Source organism: Serinus canaria, chromosome 14, assembly GCF_022539315.1.
Source record: "Serinus canaria isolate serCan28SL12 chromosome 14, serCan2020, whole genome shotgun sequence".
Classification (NCBI taxonomy): domain Eukaryota; kingdom Metazoa; phylum Chordata; class Aves; order Passeriformes; family Fringillidae; genus Serinus; species Serinus canaria.
In genome coordinates this window covers 15,326,407-15,340,645 of record NC_066328.1, presented here as the reverse complement: position 1 = coordinate 15,340,645, position 14,239 = coordinate 15,326,407, and the positions used below count along the sequence as shown (strand labels likewise).

The 14,239-nt window shown below is 60.9% G+C and overlaps 1 protein-coding gene across 1 annotated transcript in view; it reads right to left on the bottom strand.

Annotated features, from left to right (window-relative positions):
- GRID2IP (Grid2 interacting protein) overlaps nt 1-14,239 on the bottom strand; it is a 36,779-nt gene that overhangs the window by 20,712 nt on the left and 1,828 nt on the right. The window contains exons 2-5 of the mRNA XM_050980289.1: nt 12,633-12,787; nt 2,982-3,233; nt 1,420-1,505; nt 967-1,036 (exon numbers count right to left, since the gene is read on the bottom strand). Coding sequence (XP_050836246.1) covers nt 967-1,036; nt 1,420-1,505; nt 2,982-3,233; nt 12,633-12,787 — 563 coding nt within the window. The remainder of the gene's footprint in view (nt 1-966; nt 1,037-1,419; nt 1,506-2,981; nt 3,234-12,632; nt 12,788-14,239) is intronic.

Below are 14,239 nucleotides of genomic sequence, written 5' to 3'. Positions count from 1 at the left end.
CCACGAGTGGGCACCAAGGAACAACCATGGCAATGCCTGTGCCCACCCTGAGGAGTGCCACGGCACAGGAAGGCAGAGTTAAGCTACACCCAGACCCAGAAAATGAATTTTCCTTTAAATAACACAGCGCTGCAGGTCTGTCCTCGCCTGCCCTAATTCTGCACAAAAAGAAAAGGCAAGGTGAACATAAAGTGTAATTTTGTAGGTGAAAAAAATCTCGGGATGCCCTTGGAGAAGGGTATGGGCCAGGCTGGGACAATGCCTGCCAAAACCAGGGCTCAGAGGACAATCCTCAGCCCGGTCTCGTTTTCCTGGCAGTGCTGCATCAGCCAAGAGTTCGCTGGATCAGCTGAAACCTGGGAACCCGAGCCCTGACAGAAGCAGCATCGCTTTAACCTTTAAATATTCATCACTCTCTCTTGTCCTGCAGCCTCCTCTAACCCTTTGCTCTTGGTTTTTATGCAGAAAGACACGTCCAAGGACACAGCACGGGTGAGGGGCACGAGTCCCTCTGGTCCCACTGCTTTGGTGCACAAACACACAGAATTTACTTCTGGGTACAAGTGGGATTCCCACCCGGCTTTAAGCCTATGATCCCGTCGTGGGAGTGATTCCTGGGCTGGATGGGGCTCTGCTGCTCTCCAAAGCAGAACCTCAGGGGTTTAACACCTACAGATTAACTCAGAGTGCCTGAACCTGGGGACTGGGGCTGGGCTGCAGTCAGAACCCAGGCCATATAAACTGTCCTGCACAGAGAACTCAGAGGAGGAGCAGGGCTGAAGAAAATGCTCCTCTTAGAGCCAGGTTTTGTACAGCAGCACTAAAGGAGCTGTCCCCAGGTGTCCCCTCAGGGCCAACCCCTGTGCACAGCAGCACACAGGGACCAGGGCCAGCAGCTCCCACTGCCCAAGAGTGACCACAGCATGTGCTCAGCCCCTGGCCCTGGGTGCCCTGCACAGCTCCTACCTCATGTCCAGGCCATTGAGGAACAGGATCCTGTCTCCAGCTTTGAGGGCAGCCTTCTCCGCCGGGCTCCCTGGAGGCACAAAGGGGCATCAGCTGCAGCACCTCTGCCTGGGAGGGGCATCAGGGACACCCCCAGGCAGGGCACCCCTGCACCTGGCTTATCTGGGTGGGCTGGGACCCTTCACCCAGCTGGGTGCAGCCCCCAGCCTGCACTGGGAGCACTGGTGGCATTTCTGGAAGGTCACTGAACACATTTCCCACTTCTCACGAGGAGTGGAAAAAGCCAAACTAAATTGTACCAAAGACGTTCATTATCCCAAAGGACAAACCCCATCACCGAGCCTTGGGAAAGTCCCTTTTGCTCTTTCCTAGCAAACAGCCCTTCACATTTCGAGTTCAGAGCAGAGATGAGCCCGTGATGCCCCAAACCTGTGGTGTGCCAGGTGTTCCTACCTGGCAGGACAGACTCGATCCACACCGGGGCATGGCCGCGGAGCGTGAAGCCAAAGCTCCTGTTGCCTTTATAAACTCGCACGGTTCTGGGGGTGGAAAAGGCAAACGGGATGTCAGAGTACAAGAGCCAGCCCTTGTTTCCCTCCCCAGCCCCTCCAAACCCCGTTAGCCCTGGTTCTCCTGAGTGCTCAAGTCCCCAGCACTCTCAATGTCCCCACGAGGTCCCCTTTGACACCAAAGTGTCTTCCAAACGTGGTTTCAAAGTGCAATATGGGATAAACACATAGATTCAAAGAATAGTTATATGTATAAAAGCTAGAAATCATCTGGCTCCAACCCCCTACAGCAGAGAGTTGGAACTGGATGATCTTTAAGGGCTCTTCCAACCCAAACCAGTCTGTGATCCTTTATTACAGAGAATTAAAGACAATGTGGTTCAGGGAGCAAAGGTCTCCTAGGCTGATGAGAGAGGAATTAAATTCCTCTAGGAAATTTTGGAAGGAGCATTAGGAAATCTCCCTGCTGGGAGGCTGATTGGAGCTGGGAGCTGTTCCTGCAGGGACCTGGGGGAAGGCAGCATTGCTGAGATCATTTCCAGCCAGCGGGGTCCTGTGCTGGTGGGGAGGGACACTGGGCTGGGAGTGCATTTTGGACAAGCCACAGGGAAGATCAGCCTGGCAGGAGGGTGGGCAGGAGCCTGGACCCCCCTGCTCTCCTGCTGGCTGGCTGGGACAGGGTCTGCAGGCAGCAGGGAGCTCCCTGCCCTGGGGGCACTGCAGTCTGGCCATCTGGGCACGGGAGGGAAGTGGGTTAATCCTTGTGCTCGGGGATTGTCCTGCCTGCCTCCCACAGCCTGGCACCCAGACACCTGCTGGGGCACCAGGGGATGCTAGGGTTGGAAAAGACCTTTCAGGTTATGAGATCCACCTGCCAAGCCAGCACCACCCCGTGCTCACCACTGACCCATGTCCTTGAGGGCCACATTCACCATGTCCCCACCACTTCCAGGATGGGGACTCCACCACTGCCCTGTGACAGTGCCTGACAGCCCTTGCTGTGAAGGAATTTTCCCTGACATCCCAACTAAACCTCCCCTGCTGCAACTTGAGGCCATTTCCTCTCATCCTATCACTTGTTACCTGGGAAAAGAGACCAACCCCAACCTGGCTGCATCCTCCTTTCAGCCTTCTCTGTGCCCTGAATCCTGCTGGCACAGCTGGGCACCCCAAATCCTGCTGGCATAGCCGGGCACCCCAAATCCTGCTGGCACAGCTGGGCACCCCAAATCCTGCTGGCACAGCCTGCATCCCACCCAGGGAGGAGCAGACGTCTCCTCTCAGCCTGCAAGTGCCACCCCAGCTCCTCATACAGCCCGTCCATCCGCCCTGCAGAGCTGAGGGGACACAGAGGGTGCCCCGGAGCTGGGACAAGGGGCACAAAGCCGCCCAGCCTTGCGGAGGGAGGGAGGGAGGGAAGGGATCCTCGTTCATCCCGGTCCCAGGAGAGGCGCACCCGGAGCGCCCTTCCCGCTCTCCACCCACACAAACCCAGCAGGGCGGTACCTGCGGGCAGCCCCCGAGGCCACGTTGCTGCTGACGAGCGAGGTGGTCTTGCGGAGGCTCTTGCTGAGCTCCTCGTGGCTGCGGGGCACGGAGCTGGCGCGGGTGGACACCAGCAGCCGCTCCTGCTGGTCCTCGCTGCGGCTGCGGCGCAGGCGGTTGCCGTGCTCGCTCTTGGAGCGGCACAGCTTGCTGATGAGGCTCTGCGACACCACCTCGTCAAAGCGCTGCCGGTGCTTCTTGGGGATGAAAATCCTGCGGGAGGGAGGGGAGTCAGGAGAGGGGCCCCGGCAGGTGTGGCACAGAGCTGAGGGTGCGGGCAGCCCTGGAAGGGAAAGAGCTGAACTCCTGGTGTGGGCCTGGCCTCAGTCCTCACAGAGCTGAGAATGCCGGGGCTGGGGACACCGAGGGTGCTGGGGACACCGAGGGTGCTGGGGACACCGGGGACACCACCTGCATCTCTTCCCCCATCCCATGCAGAGCTCAGCTGGAGCGATGATGTTGGAACCTTCCTCCAGACCTGCTTCTTCTGGGACCCCCAAAACGCTGCCCCTCATCTCCTGCCCCAGACTCTGCTCTCCTGGGCTCCAGCCTTGAATAGTCCCACATTCCAGCTCCCTCCACAGCCAGGCAGGAGCCTCGTGGCCCTTGGGAGATGACGGTGCTGCAGGGACAGGCACGGTGATGCCACAGGCAAGGGGACAAGGGGACAGCCCTGGAACTCGCTCTATTTCGGGTCACCTCCCCTCTGCCTGGTGGGAACAGCCAAGTGGCCCTCGTGCCCCAGCAGGGACCCCTGGGACACTCAGAGGAGGCACGGGGAGTGCACAGCAGGATCCCAGGAGGGAGGAGGAGACACTGCTCCCACCTGGGCCGGGGTGAGCTCCAGAACCGCGGCAGACACTTCATCTTCTCCTTTTCCTTCTGCCTCACAGCAGGCAGACCCCGACACCTGCTCACCTTCCCCTGCCCTCCGCTCGCACATTTAGGGGCTTCAGGAGGAGCTGGCATCTCCGAGTGTTTCTATAGCAACCCCTGCAGCTGCAGCTCGTTTACACAAAACCATCCCGGGAGGTTCGGCAGCGCCGCTCGCTCGTTAGCGCCGGCACCTCGCGGGGTGTGAGCGAGAGCGGGGCCGGTGCGATCGCAGCCCCGGGGGTGTGAGCACACCCCGGCTGCCTGGGGACCACGTGTCCCACCAGAGCAGGAACTGGGCCAGACTGGTGCCACAGGACCCAGAGAAGCTGCTCCGAGGAGCGGCCCCCGGGATAGAGCTGGGGCTGGCAGGGGATCCCACAGGGCTCCCTCGGGCAGCTGCACCAAGGGAACACAAAACTCTGGGTGGAGACAGAGGAGGAGAGGCTTCAAACCCCAAACCTACCGGGACCAGCACATCTCTGTTCCCCCAGCCAAAGGCAGAACTCAAAACAAGAGCTGGTGCAGAAGACAGACCACAAGGCACCCAAAGCTGGCAGATGCTCACTCAGAGCATCTGGTGACAATTTGAAAGAAGCAACACATTGGTGCAATTCACAGGTGATTTGAGATTAAGCAGCAACTAGGAAAGAGGGAAATTTTGCTCATAAATAGTTCACCCTGTAGGGCAGGGGAGGACGTGGTGGACACCCACCAGGGAGAAGTCCAAGTTCCTCACAGGCAAAATGAGCACAATCCATTTAATTGGCCAAATTACATCTGATCATTCCAGCAGAGCTGTCCCACTTTGCATGAGCCTCTGCTTCAGCACTGGGCTGAGGAGCTCAGCCCCAGCCCAGGACCTGGCACTGGCACTGCTCCAGGACTGGCTCAGAGCTGGGGCACAGCAGGGCCCAGACAGGAGAGACCCGACTGACTGCTACAAACAGTGCCACCAAAGCAGGCAGAACCATTGCTGTGCCTGTTCCTGCAGTGTCCTGCCATCCCCCAGGACAAACCTGCCTTTGTGCACTGCCATGGCACCAAGGAGCAGTGCCCAGCTGGGGTTTCCCTCTCCCAGCAAATCCCACTGGGATTCACAGAGCAGGGATGTGCCCACCCTGCCTGTGGAGGTCAGGCAGGGGCAGGGTGCTGCAGTCCTGGCCTCGAGCCTTCTGCTTCATCTTACTCCTCCTCCTCGGGTGTTCCAGGTCAGCCCTAGCTGTTTCCTGTTGGACAGGGATGGGAAAGGCCCCATCCTTGAGCCCTGTGCCCGCTCCCATGCCCAGTGCCACTGGGCCCCGGGGCACCAGCCCTGCTCTGCAGCAGCTTCTGCACTCACTTGGGAGAAGTCATTCTGCTCAAAGAAATGGATGTGAATTCAGTGCATTTTCCAGGCCAGGAAAAGTCCCAGATGCTCCAGGCTGCTTCACCTTCACCCCACCCCCAAAGCAGCCCGGCCAGGATGGTGGCAGAGTGCCACCGTGCCCATCCCCTGCCCTCGGCTCCTGGGCTCCCTTTGGCGTGTCTGGCACCTCTCAGCCTGTGCCACACTCCCACCCCACAGCTGCCAGGTGGGTCACTGCTCACCCAGCACCGGGCAGGCAGTCCCGTTCCTGCAGCCCACCCTCGCTGGGAGCCACCTGCCCCATTCCCTGCCAGCCACTGTGCCACACGCACATGTCCTGAGAGGGACACCGAGCTGCCCCGGCCAGTCCCACCCGGGATGGCCATGCTGGGGCTCAGTGGGACAGGACATGACCCCGGGAGGGCAGCAGGGGCGGCTCCAGCCTGGCCGGGGCCGGTGGAGCTGCCACAAGTTTGCTCAGCCAGGGGAGCAAAGGACAGCGAGCCTCGCTCCATCACAGTCCCAGCCCCTCATCCTCATCCCCCCGGGCTGGCCTGCAGGCCTGGAGACGGAGCAGCCCCATTCGGGCTCTTCCCAGCGCTCCCACCCCAGCTCCCACCCCAGCTTCGCCCGACTCCCCCGGCAGCCGGGGGCAGGGCTGTCCCGGGGACACAGCGGGGTCCCCCAGCCCCCAGAGGCAGCCGAGCCATCCCAGGGACGTCCTTGGGGCACGAGGCTCTGCCAGCACCCGCACGGGCGGGCAGCGGAGCGGGGACACGTACCGAAAATGCCGGGAGAAACTCCGGTCCTTTCCCATTTGTCGGGGTGCGGCGGGAACAAAAGGGAGATGCTTCAGATCCTCATGCAGCTGAGCCTCGGGCTCGGCTCACGCCCACGATGCCAGCCGGTGCCGCCCCGCGTGTGGCACCCCCGCCGTGCCCGGGGAGCGCGGCCAGACGGGCCCGAGCGCCGGCACCGGCACCTGGCACCGGCACCTCCGGCACGCTGCCAGCCCCGGGGGCGGCTCCAGCATCGGCCGAGAGCCCCCCTGGCCCCTACCGGGCTCCTGCCCTGGCTGCCCGGCTCAGCCCCGGCTCGCAGCCGCCAGCCCTCCCTCTCTCCCTCTCTCCCTCCCTCTCCCCAAAAACTGCAGGCGCTGTGGTTTCCTGCTGGAACGATCTCGTCGTTCCTCAGAAAGGAGGGCACGGCTCGGCGCCGAACTCCGGGGGGATGCCTCCCTGGTGCTAATTAGTTGACTTCTCAAGTGCTTGTGTTTAAATTACGTGCTGCAGGAAGGGGTGAGAAACCTTAAAGGCAAACGGCACCAGGGGTGCGGGTTTTGGGCGGGGAGGTGGAGCTGCCAGGCTGGAGCAGGAGCAGAGTCAGGGGCCCAAAGCTCACCCGGAGCACCCTTTACCCCCAGGGTAACACAGCAGTGCCTTTCAGTAGGAACAAAAGAGAAAACCTTGATTTAATTTAAATAGCGCACATCACTGGTGTTTGATGAAGAGGATGTGAGGCTTCCCAGAGCTGCCAACATCACACACAATCCCCAGGTAGCAGCAGAGGAAGGAGAAATGAAAAATGTACGGTTTAGCCCCAAAACAACCAGCAAAGACCTGACCTTGAGTTTGTCGGTTGTGCAGAAAAACACGTCCCAGAGTGGATTAAAACACTGAGCTACTCTTGGATTATGTCTGAACTGGGCTGTGGAAACCACTACCAGTCCTGAAAAACCCTGCTGGGCCGGCCAAATACTAAAACCCAGGAGAGAAACTCTGGCTTTACCCCCAGAACAGGAATTCTGCTTATGAACCCCAAATTCCCAAACCCCATCTCCCCGTGTGTGTGGGACGGGGGATGAGGAGCCTCCAGACCCTGGTGCAGGAGCAGAGCTCTCTCCAGCACAGAGCTGTGACTCCATTCCCGTTCTCCCCGTGCTGGGAGGCTCCACAATCCCTCATTTGGCAGCAGGTGCCCTGCAGATGGGTCCATTTTCACCAGTTACCAGGAGTGCAGGTGCTTTTCCACCCGCCAGTGCGGGCAGGCTGGGAGGCAGGGGCTGAGCACGGGGCTGGGAGCCCCTCACATCCCTCCCCAGCCACCCCACTGGCCCTGGGGACAGCCCAGGACCCCTGGCAGTCTCTGGAGAGGGTCACCCTCCTGACACATCCCTGCTCCAGCTCCAGCAACGATCCATCAAAGAGTCCCCGGGGCAGAGTCCCTCCCCTCTGTGCCTGGCTGGGGGTCCCCTTCCCCATCAGCACCCCAGGGTGCCCTCAGCTGTCCCCAGTCCAGTGTCCCTGTGCCCAAACCACACTGTGCACCATGACCTGCTGGCTTTGTCCTTGCCCTGGCAGGGACAGGCGGTCCCACAGCTCCGGGGACACGGAGACCTTCAAAGAGACCCCCAGAAAGGCTTTTCCTGCAGCTCCAGGCTGCTTTCCCTGGTTTCTTTAAGGCACTGGAAAACTCATCCTGAGTAACCACTTCCCAAAATAAAAGTTGTGACTCCAGCAGGGTGCAGGCGGGCCAGGCTGATCCCATCTGCATCCCAGCTGGAGTTTGATTTGCCAAAGGAATTTAATCTCCTATCAGGAGATTTCCCACCGAGGCATTTTGGTCATGACCTATTTGAACTCCGCCAATAAAAAAGGAACTCGCTCCCAATTGTCTCACTGCTGGCACGTTTTGTTCCCTGCCGCCCTAATTCCCCCTTTTTTTTGGGCAGTTGAGCATATGCTGGGCCATCAGATTAGGGATTTCTTTTTTAATGGAAGCGAACAAGAGCTGCTTTTCCTCCATTTCCATCCTGTGACCCAGGTGGTTTTTCAGTGGGAAATGAAAGGACCGCGGACAGGAGGACAGTGTCCGTGTCAGCACCAGGGACCCGGGGGGCCTCTCGTGCTCCATCCACATCCAAAAGAGCTGGGAAGCTCCCCCAGCCCTGGAGAAGTGGGTATGTGGAGGGGGCTGAGAAGCAGGGAAGCAGCACAATCCATAATATTTAAATCCTAATGGCTGAAATGAAATTTCTGATCCAGGGCAGGTCACAGATGGTTGGAGCAGTTTAATACAGGAACACGCCAGGCAGTTTTATTGCCGTGAAAAACAAGCTGAGACAAATAGATTGTGTTGGGAGCGTTATTAACAAGGACTCGGTGGAATTTCTCCCGCAGCAAGGGAGCCCCCGGTGGGCAGCGATTTCAGCTGTGCCGGTGATCAGGGCTGCGAGCGGGCTCAGCCCAGCCCAGCCCAGCCCAGCCCAGCCCAGCACGGCACGGCCCCCTTGGCTCTATCCCGGGAGCAAACGGGGCGAAACCAAAGCAGGGAAGAACAAACCGCCCCAAACTGTCCTGCCCGCAGCCCTGAAGCACAACAGGACTGACAGGAGAGCCAACACCTCACAGCCCAAATGGAGCCAGAGCCTTCCCCTAAGGATGCAGCCGGGGAGAGGGGCTGGACCACACACATCCCGCATCCCAGCCCGGGGTACAGGACCCTGGCAGTGTCACTGTGTCACTGGCTGTGACTGCTGCTGTACCCAGCACTGCAGCTCGGGGGGAGGACGGGATCTGAGTGTTCCCCCAGTTCCACTGCAAACAGATGTTTTTAACCTAAACGGTGCCCCCAGGGGCTGGCGCATCTCTGGCACGGCACCGCCGGCAAAACACCGCGCTGCAAAGGGACACGGTGCCCGCGGCGTGGGGGTGAGCCAGTGCACAGCCCTGCGTGACACCGAGGGCATCCCCCGCGCCCCGCTCGGCCCCGAGGGTGACTCCTGTCCCCAGAGCCCAGGGATGGAGCTGGGTCAGCTCCGCGGAGCGCCGGGTGGGGGCCGGCCCCGCCAGAGCCGCAGCTCTGCCCTGCCGCGAAACCAGCTCAGGAATCAGAGCAGCACCGAGGGACTGACCCCCCGAGACAGCGGCCGGCCCAAAATAACCCATTCCAGCCCAGCCCGAGCGGGGAGCAGAGGGAACAAACCCCGCGCTCTGCTGTGACGGAATAACCCAAATCAGAGCCTCCCCCTCCTGGCGGATCCCTCGAGCGGAGCGGCTCCGAGGCAATACGGAGGCTAGGAGTTAATTAACTTCCAGCACACCTTGTTTTCGCAGTGCCAGGGGCTGCCACATTCCAGGATGAACCTGATTTAAACCCGTTTCCCTCACTCCCAGCAAAGGTGCGTTCGTTACTCACCCGAGACAGCTCATCTTCCCCCCTGGCAGCCGGATTTCAGCATCCTCGGGCAGGAGTACAGCTGTGCACTTTGCCTGCACACATCAGCCATATGGGCAGGGGATGGGAGCGGGGAGGACCCGGCACAGCACGTGCATTATCCCCGCTATCCACAGCCAAGCAGATGAAAAAAATGTCAGCAAATTAAAATCTGCAAGAGCTTAATTCTGGGCAAATGGGATGAAATCCATTTGAGATAAAAAGAAAGGGGGGGGGGTAAAAAAATCCAATAGTGGAAAAGCCCGGCTGGAGGACAGAGGAGAGGTGGCTGCAGCCCCGGGAGGATCCGTGTGCCCAGTCGGGCTCTGGGGTTATGCTGAGCCGCAGCACTTTGCCAGGAGCGCGGCAAAGGCCGGGGGGAGCCCGGGGGGACAGCAGGGGAGGGGACAGCAGAGGACAGCCGGCAGCAGCAACAGCACAAAAATAAATACAGCTGGTGCAGAGGGAAGATCCAATCAGGCCAGCGCGAGGGTCAGTGGGAGACGGGGACGAGGCGGCGGCTGGCCCTGCGAGCCAGGGGACACACGGGCACACGCAGCCCGCCACCTCCGCCGGGCCGTGCCACGGCTCAGCCGCCTGCCCGGGGCACGGAACAGGGCAGGACCCTCACCCGGCATCCATGCCTGGCCCATGGCACTGCCATCCTGGGGAGAAGAGGCTCATCCCACCCTCCGAGGGCTCCTCAGGGCGAGCACAGGGATGAGATCGCCCGGGTGTGCAGGGCTGTCCCCTCTCAGGTGGAAACAGTCCCTGCAGAACCGGGCACAGCCTCACGGGGATGCACAGTGCCAACTCCCGAGGTCCCAGATCCCCCCCTGGGGTGATCCCACAGGACAAGCCCCAGGACACTCGCTGGGTCAGGTCTGATGGGCCCTTCTGCCCAGACTGCACCCACAGCAGTGCCCGGGGTGGCTGCCCTGTGCCCCAGGACAGCACAACGGCCACAGCAGCACCCCCACACTGCACCCACCCCAGAGCCAGCACTGGAACCAGGACACCCCTGCATGAGCCCACCATGGCCCTCCCAGCTTTGTGTGCTGCTTCAGGGCACAGACCCCAGACCCCTCCTCAGCCAGAGACAGACTGAACGGGCTGGAATCACCCAAGGAATCCACAGCCCCCTGGAGCTGCTCACTGCCTGCAGTGAGAGCAAAGGCAGGGACAGCCCTTGCTTGGCAGCAAAGCCACTGGAGAGACCCCGGGATCAGCAGCTGGATCAGGCACAGCAGCACGCCTGGCACTGCCCCCAGCACCCACAGCTGGGAAACCTGGTCTGCCTGGTCTGCAGGGCAACTTCTTTATTTATTTTCTTGACTTCATTTCATTAAGATTAGACAGCAAATCTTTTCCCTGAGCTAAATATTTCATTTCCATTAAAGCCAGATTAGCTGCCAGATGCACGGCGCCCCTTGCCCCAGCCCTGGCGTTCACCTTTCCCACGGGGGCAGGGGGCTGTCAGGGGGCTTGCCCCTGTTTTGGGGAGCCATAACGTGGGGCTGCCCCTGGCATCACAGGCTGGGCATGGGGCAAGCTCAGGATGGCAGCACCGGCTCCAGCCACACTCTGCTCACTGACACAGGGACTGCTGGGACAGGGACATCCTGGGGGGAACCTGCTGTGCCCCCCACAGAGGGGCTTGGGGGACACTTATTCAAATCCCCTCTGTGAGGGGAAGTAATCCTGTATAATTCCCCAGGGATGATGGCAAAGGGGATATCCGAGGCATTTGAGGTATTTTCACGGATCTTGCTGGGGGAAAGAATTTTCCTGAATTGTGAGTGGTGGGGGCTTATTTCGTGATTCAGTTTGGGGTGATGGTTGAGGCCTGGCTCGGTGCCATCCATCCCTGCCCCAGCCCCAGCTGCTGGCAGGTTGGCTCCCTCCAGAATGCTCGGTGGGGACAGGACAGGCTGGGCATGGGCACCTGGACAAGGTGACTGCGGGCAGCTGGCTGTTCCCCTCTGCACCCTGGCCCTGCAGGGCTCTGTGCCTGCTGTCCCCAGATGTGCAGGGCTCTGGGGGACCCAGAGCAGTCCCAGCACAGCAGGGGGACACTGCATGGCCAGGGCCCCGAGCCACCCCCACCCTGCCATCGTGGGTCACGGCAGAGACCCCGCACGGGGACGTTGTTATGGAAACTGTAATATCCTGCAATTGCTCTGATTAAAGCAGCAATTGGAGAGCTGGGCCCGGAGCGAGGCCAGATGGAGACCTGATTCCCTAATGGCCATGGTCTCAGCCTGGCTGTAATCCCACCACGTGTCCCTGGGCCAGCACCAGCTCCAGCCCCAGCTCCGGCCTCGCTGCCAGATCTGCTGGCACTGGGGCTCCAGAGCACTGCCAAGGCACCCCGGGGTGAGTGACCACCCCCTGGCACCCCGGGCAGCCCATGGCCCCAGCAGAGACCCCCCAACCCCCCACTGCCAGGGCTGCTGGCAGCGCTGGCCAAGCCCTCGCCCGCAGCAGCTCTCACCCTGCAGAACTCAGATTATTCTCTGGCCAAGCTTCTGGAGACTCTCCAGTGGCTCTGCAGCTAATCCCATCTCCCTTCCACATCACAGCCAAGAATGGGAGCCACATCCCCTGCTGCAGGCAGAGGCAGAGGGTGCAGGCCCCCATCACATCCACAGGGGTGCTGGGCTAAGATGGCACCAAGCTTGGCTCAGCTGTCCCTTGGAAAGCTGGTTGGCATCTTCCCTGCAGGATCCTCCCAACCCCTTCCCTGCAGGACCCTCCCAACCCCTTCCCTGCAGGATTCTCCCAACCCCTTCCCTGCAGGATCCTCCCAACCCCTTCCCTGCAGGATTCTCCCAATCTCTTCCCTGCAGGATTCTCCCAACCCCTTCCCTGCAGGATTATCCCAACCCCTTCCCTGCAGGACCCTCCCAACCCCTTCCCTGCAGGATTCTCCCAACCCCTTCCCTGCAGGACCCTCCCAACCCCTTCCCTGCAGGACCCTCCCAACCCCTTCCCTGCAGGACCCTCCCAACCCCTTCCCTGCAGGACCCTCCCAATCTCTTCCCTGCAGGACCCTCCCAACCCCTTCCCTGCAGGACCATCCCAGCCGGCCCTGCCCAGCCCTGCTCCCCGGCAGCAGCAGGCACAGGAAGCCGTGGTTTGGTGGCCCCAGGGCAGCGTGGAGGTGCCCCTGGTACCTGATGCTGTCGATGAGGGGCTGGTGGGACTGCTGGGTGAGCAGCAGGCTCAGGCCGTGTGCCAGGCACTCCACCCTCCTCTGGGCCGCGTACTGCTTCAGCACCGTGAACAGCTTCTCCTTCAGCTCCGGCTGCTCCCCGAGGATGGCATCCACCTGCAGCGTGGCATGGGGAGCAGAGGAAGGGACACTGAGCAGGAGGGCGTGGAACCATGGCAGGGGCGCTGCCACACGGGAAATGTGTCCCACTCCCTGCTCAGCCAGGGTGGAGGGAACCACGCCGGGAGCAGAGGGACGCTGCAGAGGTCAGCCCATCACTCAGCTCTGCTCTGCTCTGCTCTGCTCCCACACCTGGCCCTGCAGCTGCTGGTCCAAACAGTCCACAAGAGCAGGGGTGTGACCCCAAACTCCCAAACTCTGCTGGGATCAGGCTGGATGCCCAAAGCTTGAACAGCTCCAAATGGGCCTTTGGAGCTGTTCAAGCTTTGGGCATCACCCCCTGATCCCTCTGGGCAGCTCCATCCTGCTCTTAGCCCCGGGAAGCTGCTGGGAATGGGCAGACAGAACATGAAGGTGAGTGCCAGCCCTGGATCAGCACTGACAGCTCCCAGCCACTGCCCATCCTCTCCAGCTGGGACAGGCAGAGTAATTAGCTAATTACCATCGAGCCAATTACCCTACGTGGGACCCTCCTTATTCACCTCCTCCCTCACTGGGGGGCTGCCCCCTCTCCCTGGGCAGTAGGAACTGGTTCCTCACCCAGACCTCTCAGGTGGGCTGCAGGAACTCCCTGTGACAGCCTCTCTGTACCTTTGAGTGTTGGGATTTCCTGCCAGGTGATGGTTTTGTGCTGCCAGCAGGTTTGACTGCAGGGTTTGCCTGTAGGAAGGGAGAGGAGCCCCTCACCCTTCCCTGGGCACTGGGGGTGTGCAGGGCTCTGTGTGCCCCTGTGGTGGCACTGCCAGGGAGCCACAGACATCACCTGCCAGGGGAAGGGGAAGAGCCATTTTTCCAGGTGTTCCCACTTGGCAGCTCCCCAGGGAGGGTGACACCAGCACCAGGACCCCGGCAGAGCCCCCTGGTGCTGCTGGCTCTGCACAGGCACTGCAGGGGCTCCCGGCAGCAGCAGCACTTCAAGGTTACCAAATCTGGGGCAGCCACAGCAGCAGGGTCCCCTGGGCTGGCTCGTCAGCACGGTCCCCAGGTCCAGCACAGGACTGACAGACTGTGGTGCTCCTGGTGGGATGGATCCCAGAGGGCTGCTGTGAAATTTCTGCCTGGGCTGGCATTGCAGGGCTTGGTGGGTGGGAATCACAGAATCACAAATTGTTCCAGCTGGAAGAAACCTCCCAGATCCTTGAGTCCAAGCTGTGCCCGATCCCCACCTTCTCTTTCAGCCCAGAGCCCTGAGTGCCACGTCCAGCCCCTCCTTGGACACCGCCAGGGATGGGGACTCCAGCACCACGGGGGTGCTGCCAGCCCTCACACAGTCCCCAGCGTGTCCCTGAGCACACAGGGGACAAGAGAAGGCACTGCCCTGGAGCTGAGACCGTGAGCACCTGCCCGGTGATGCCCCCAGCACGTGGGGCACTGGCACAGCCCTGCCCC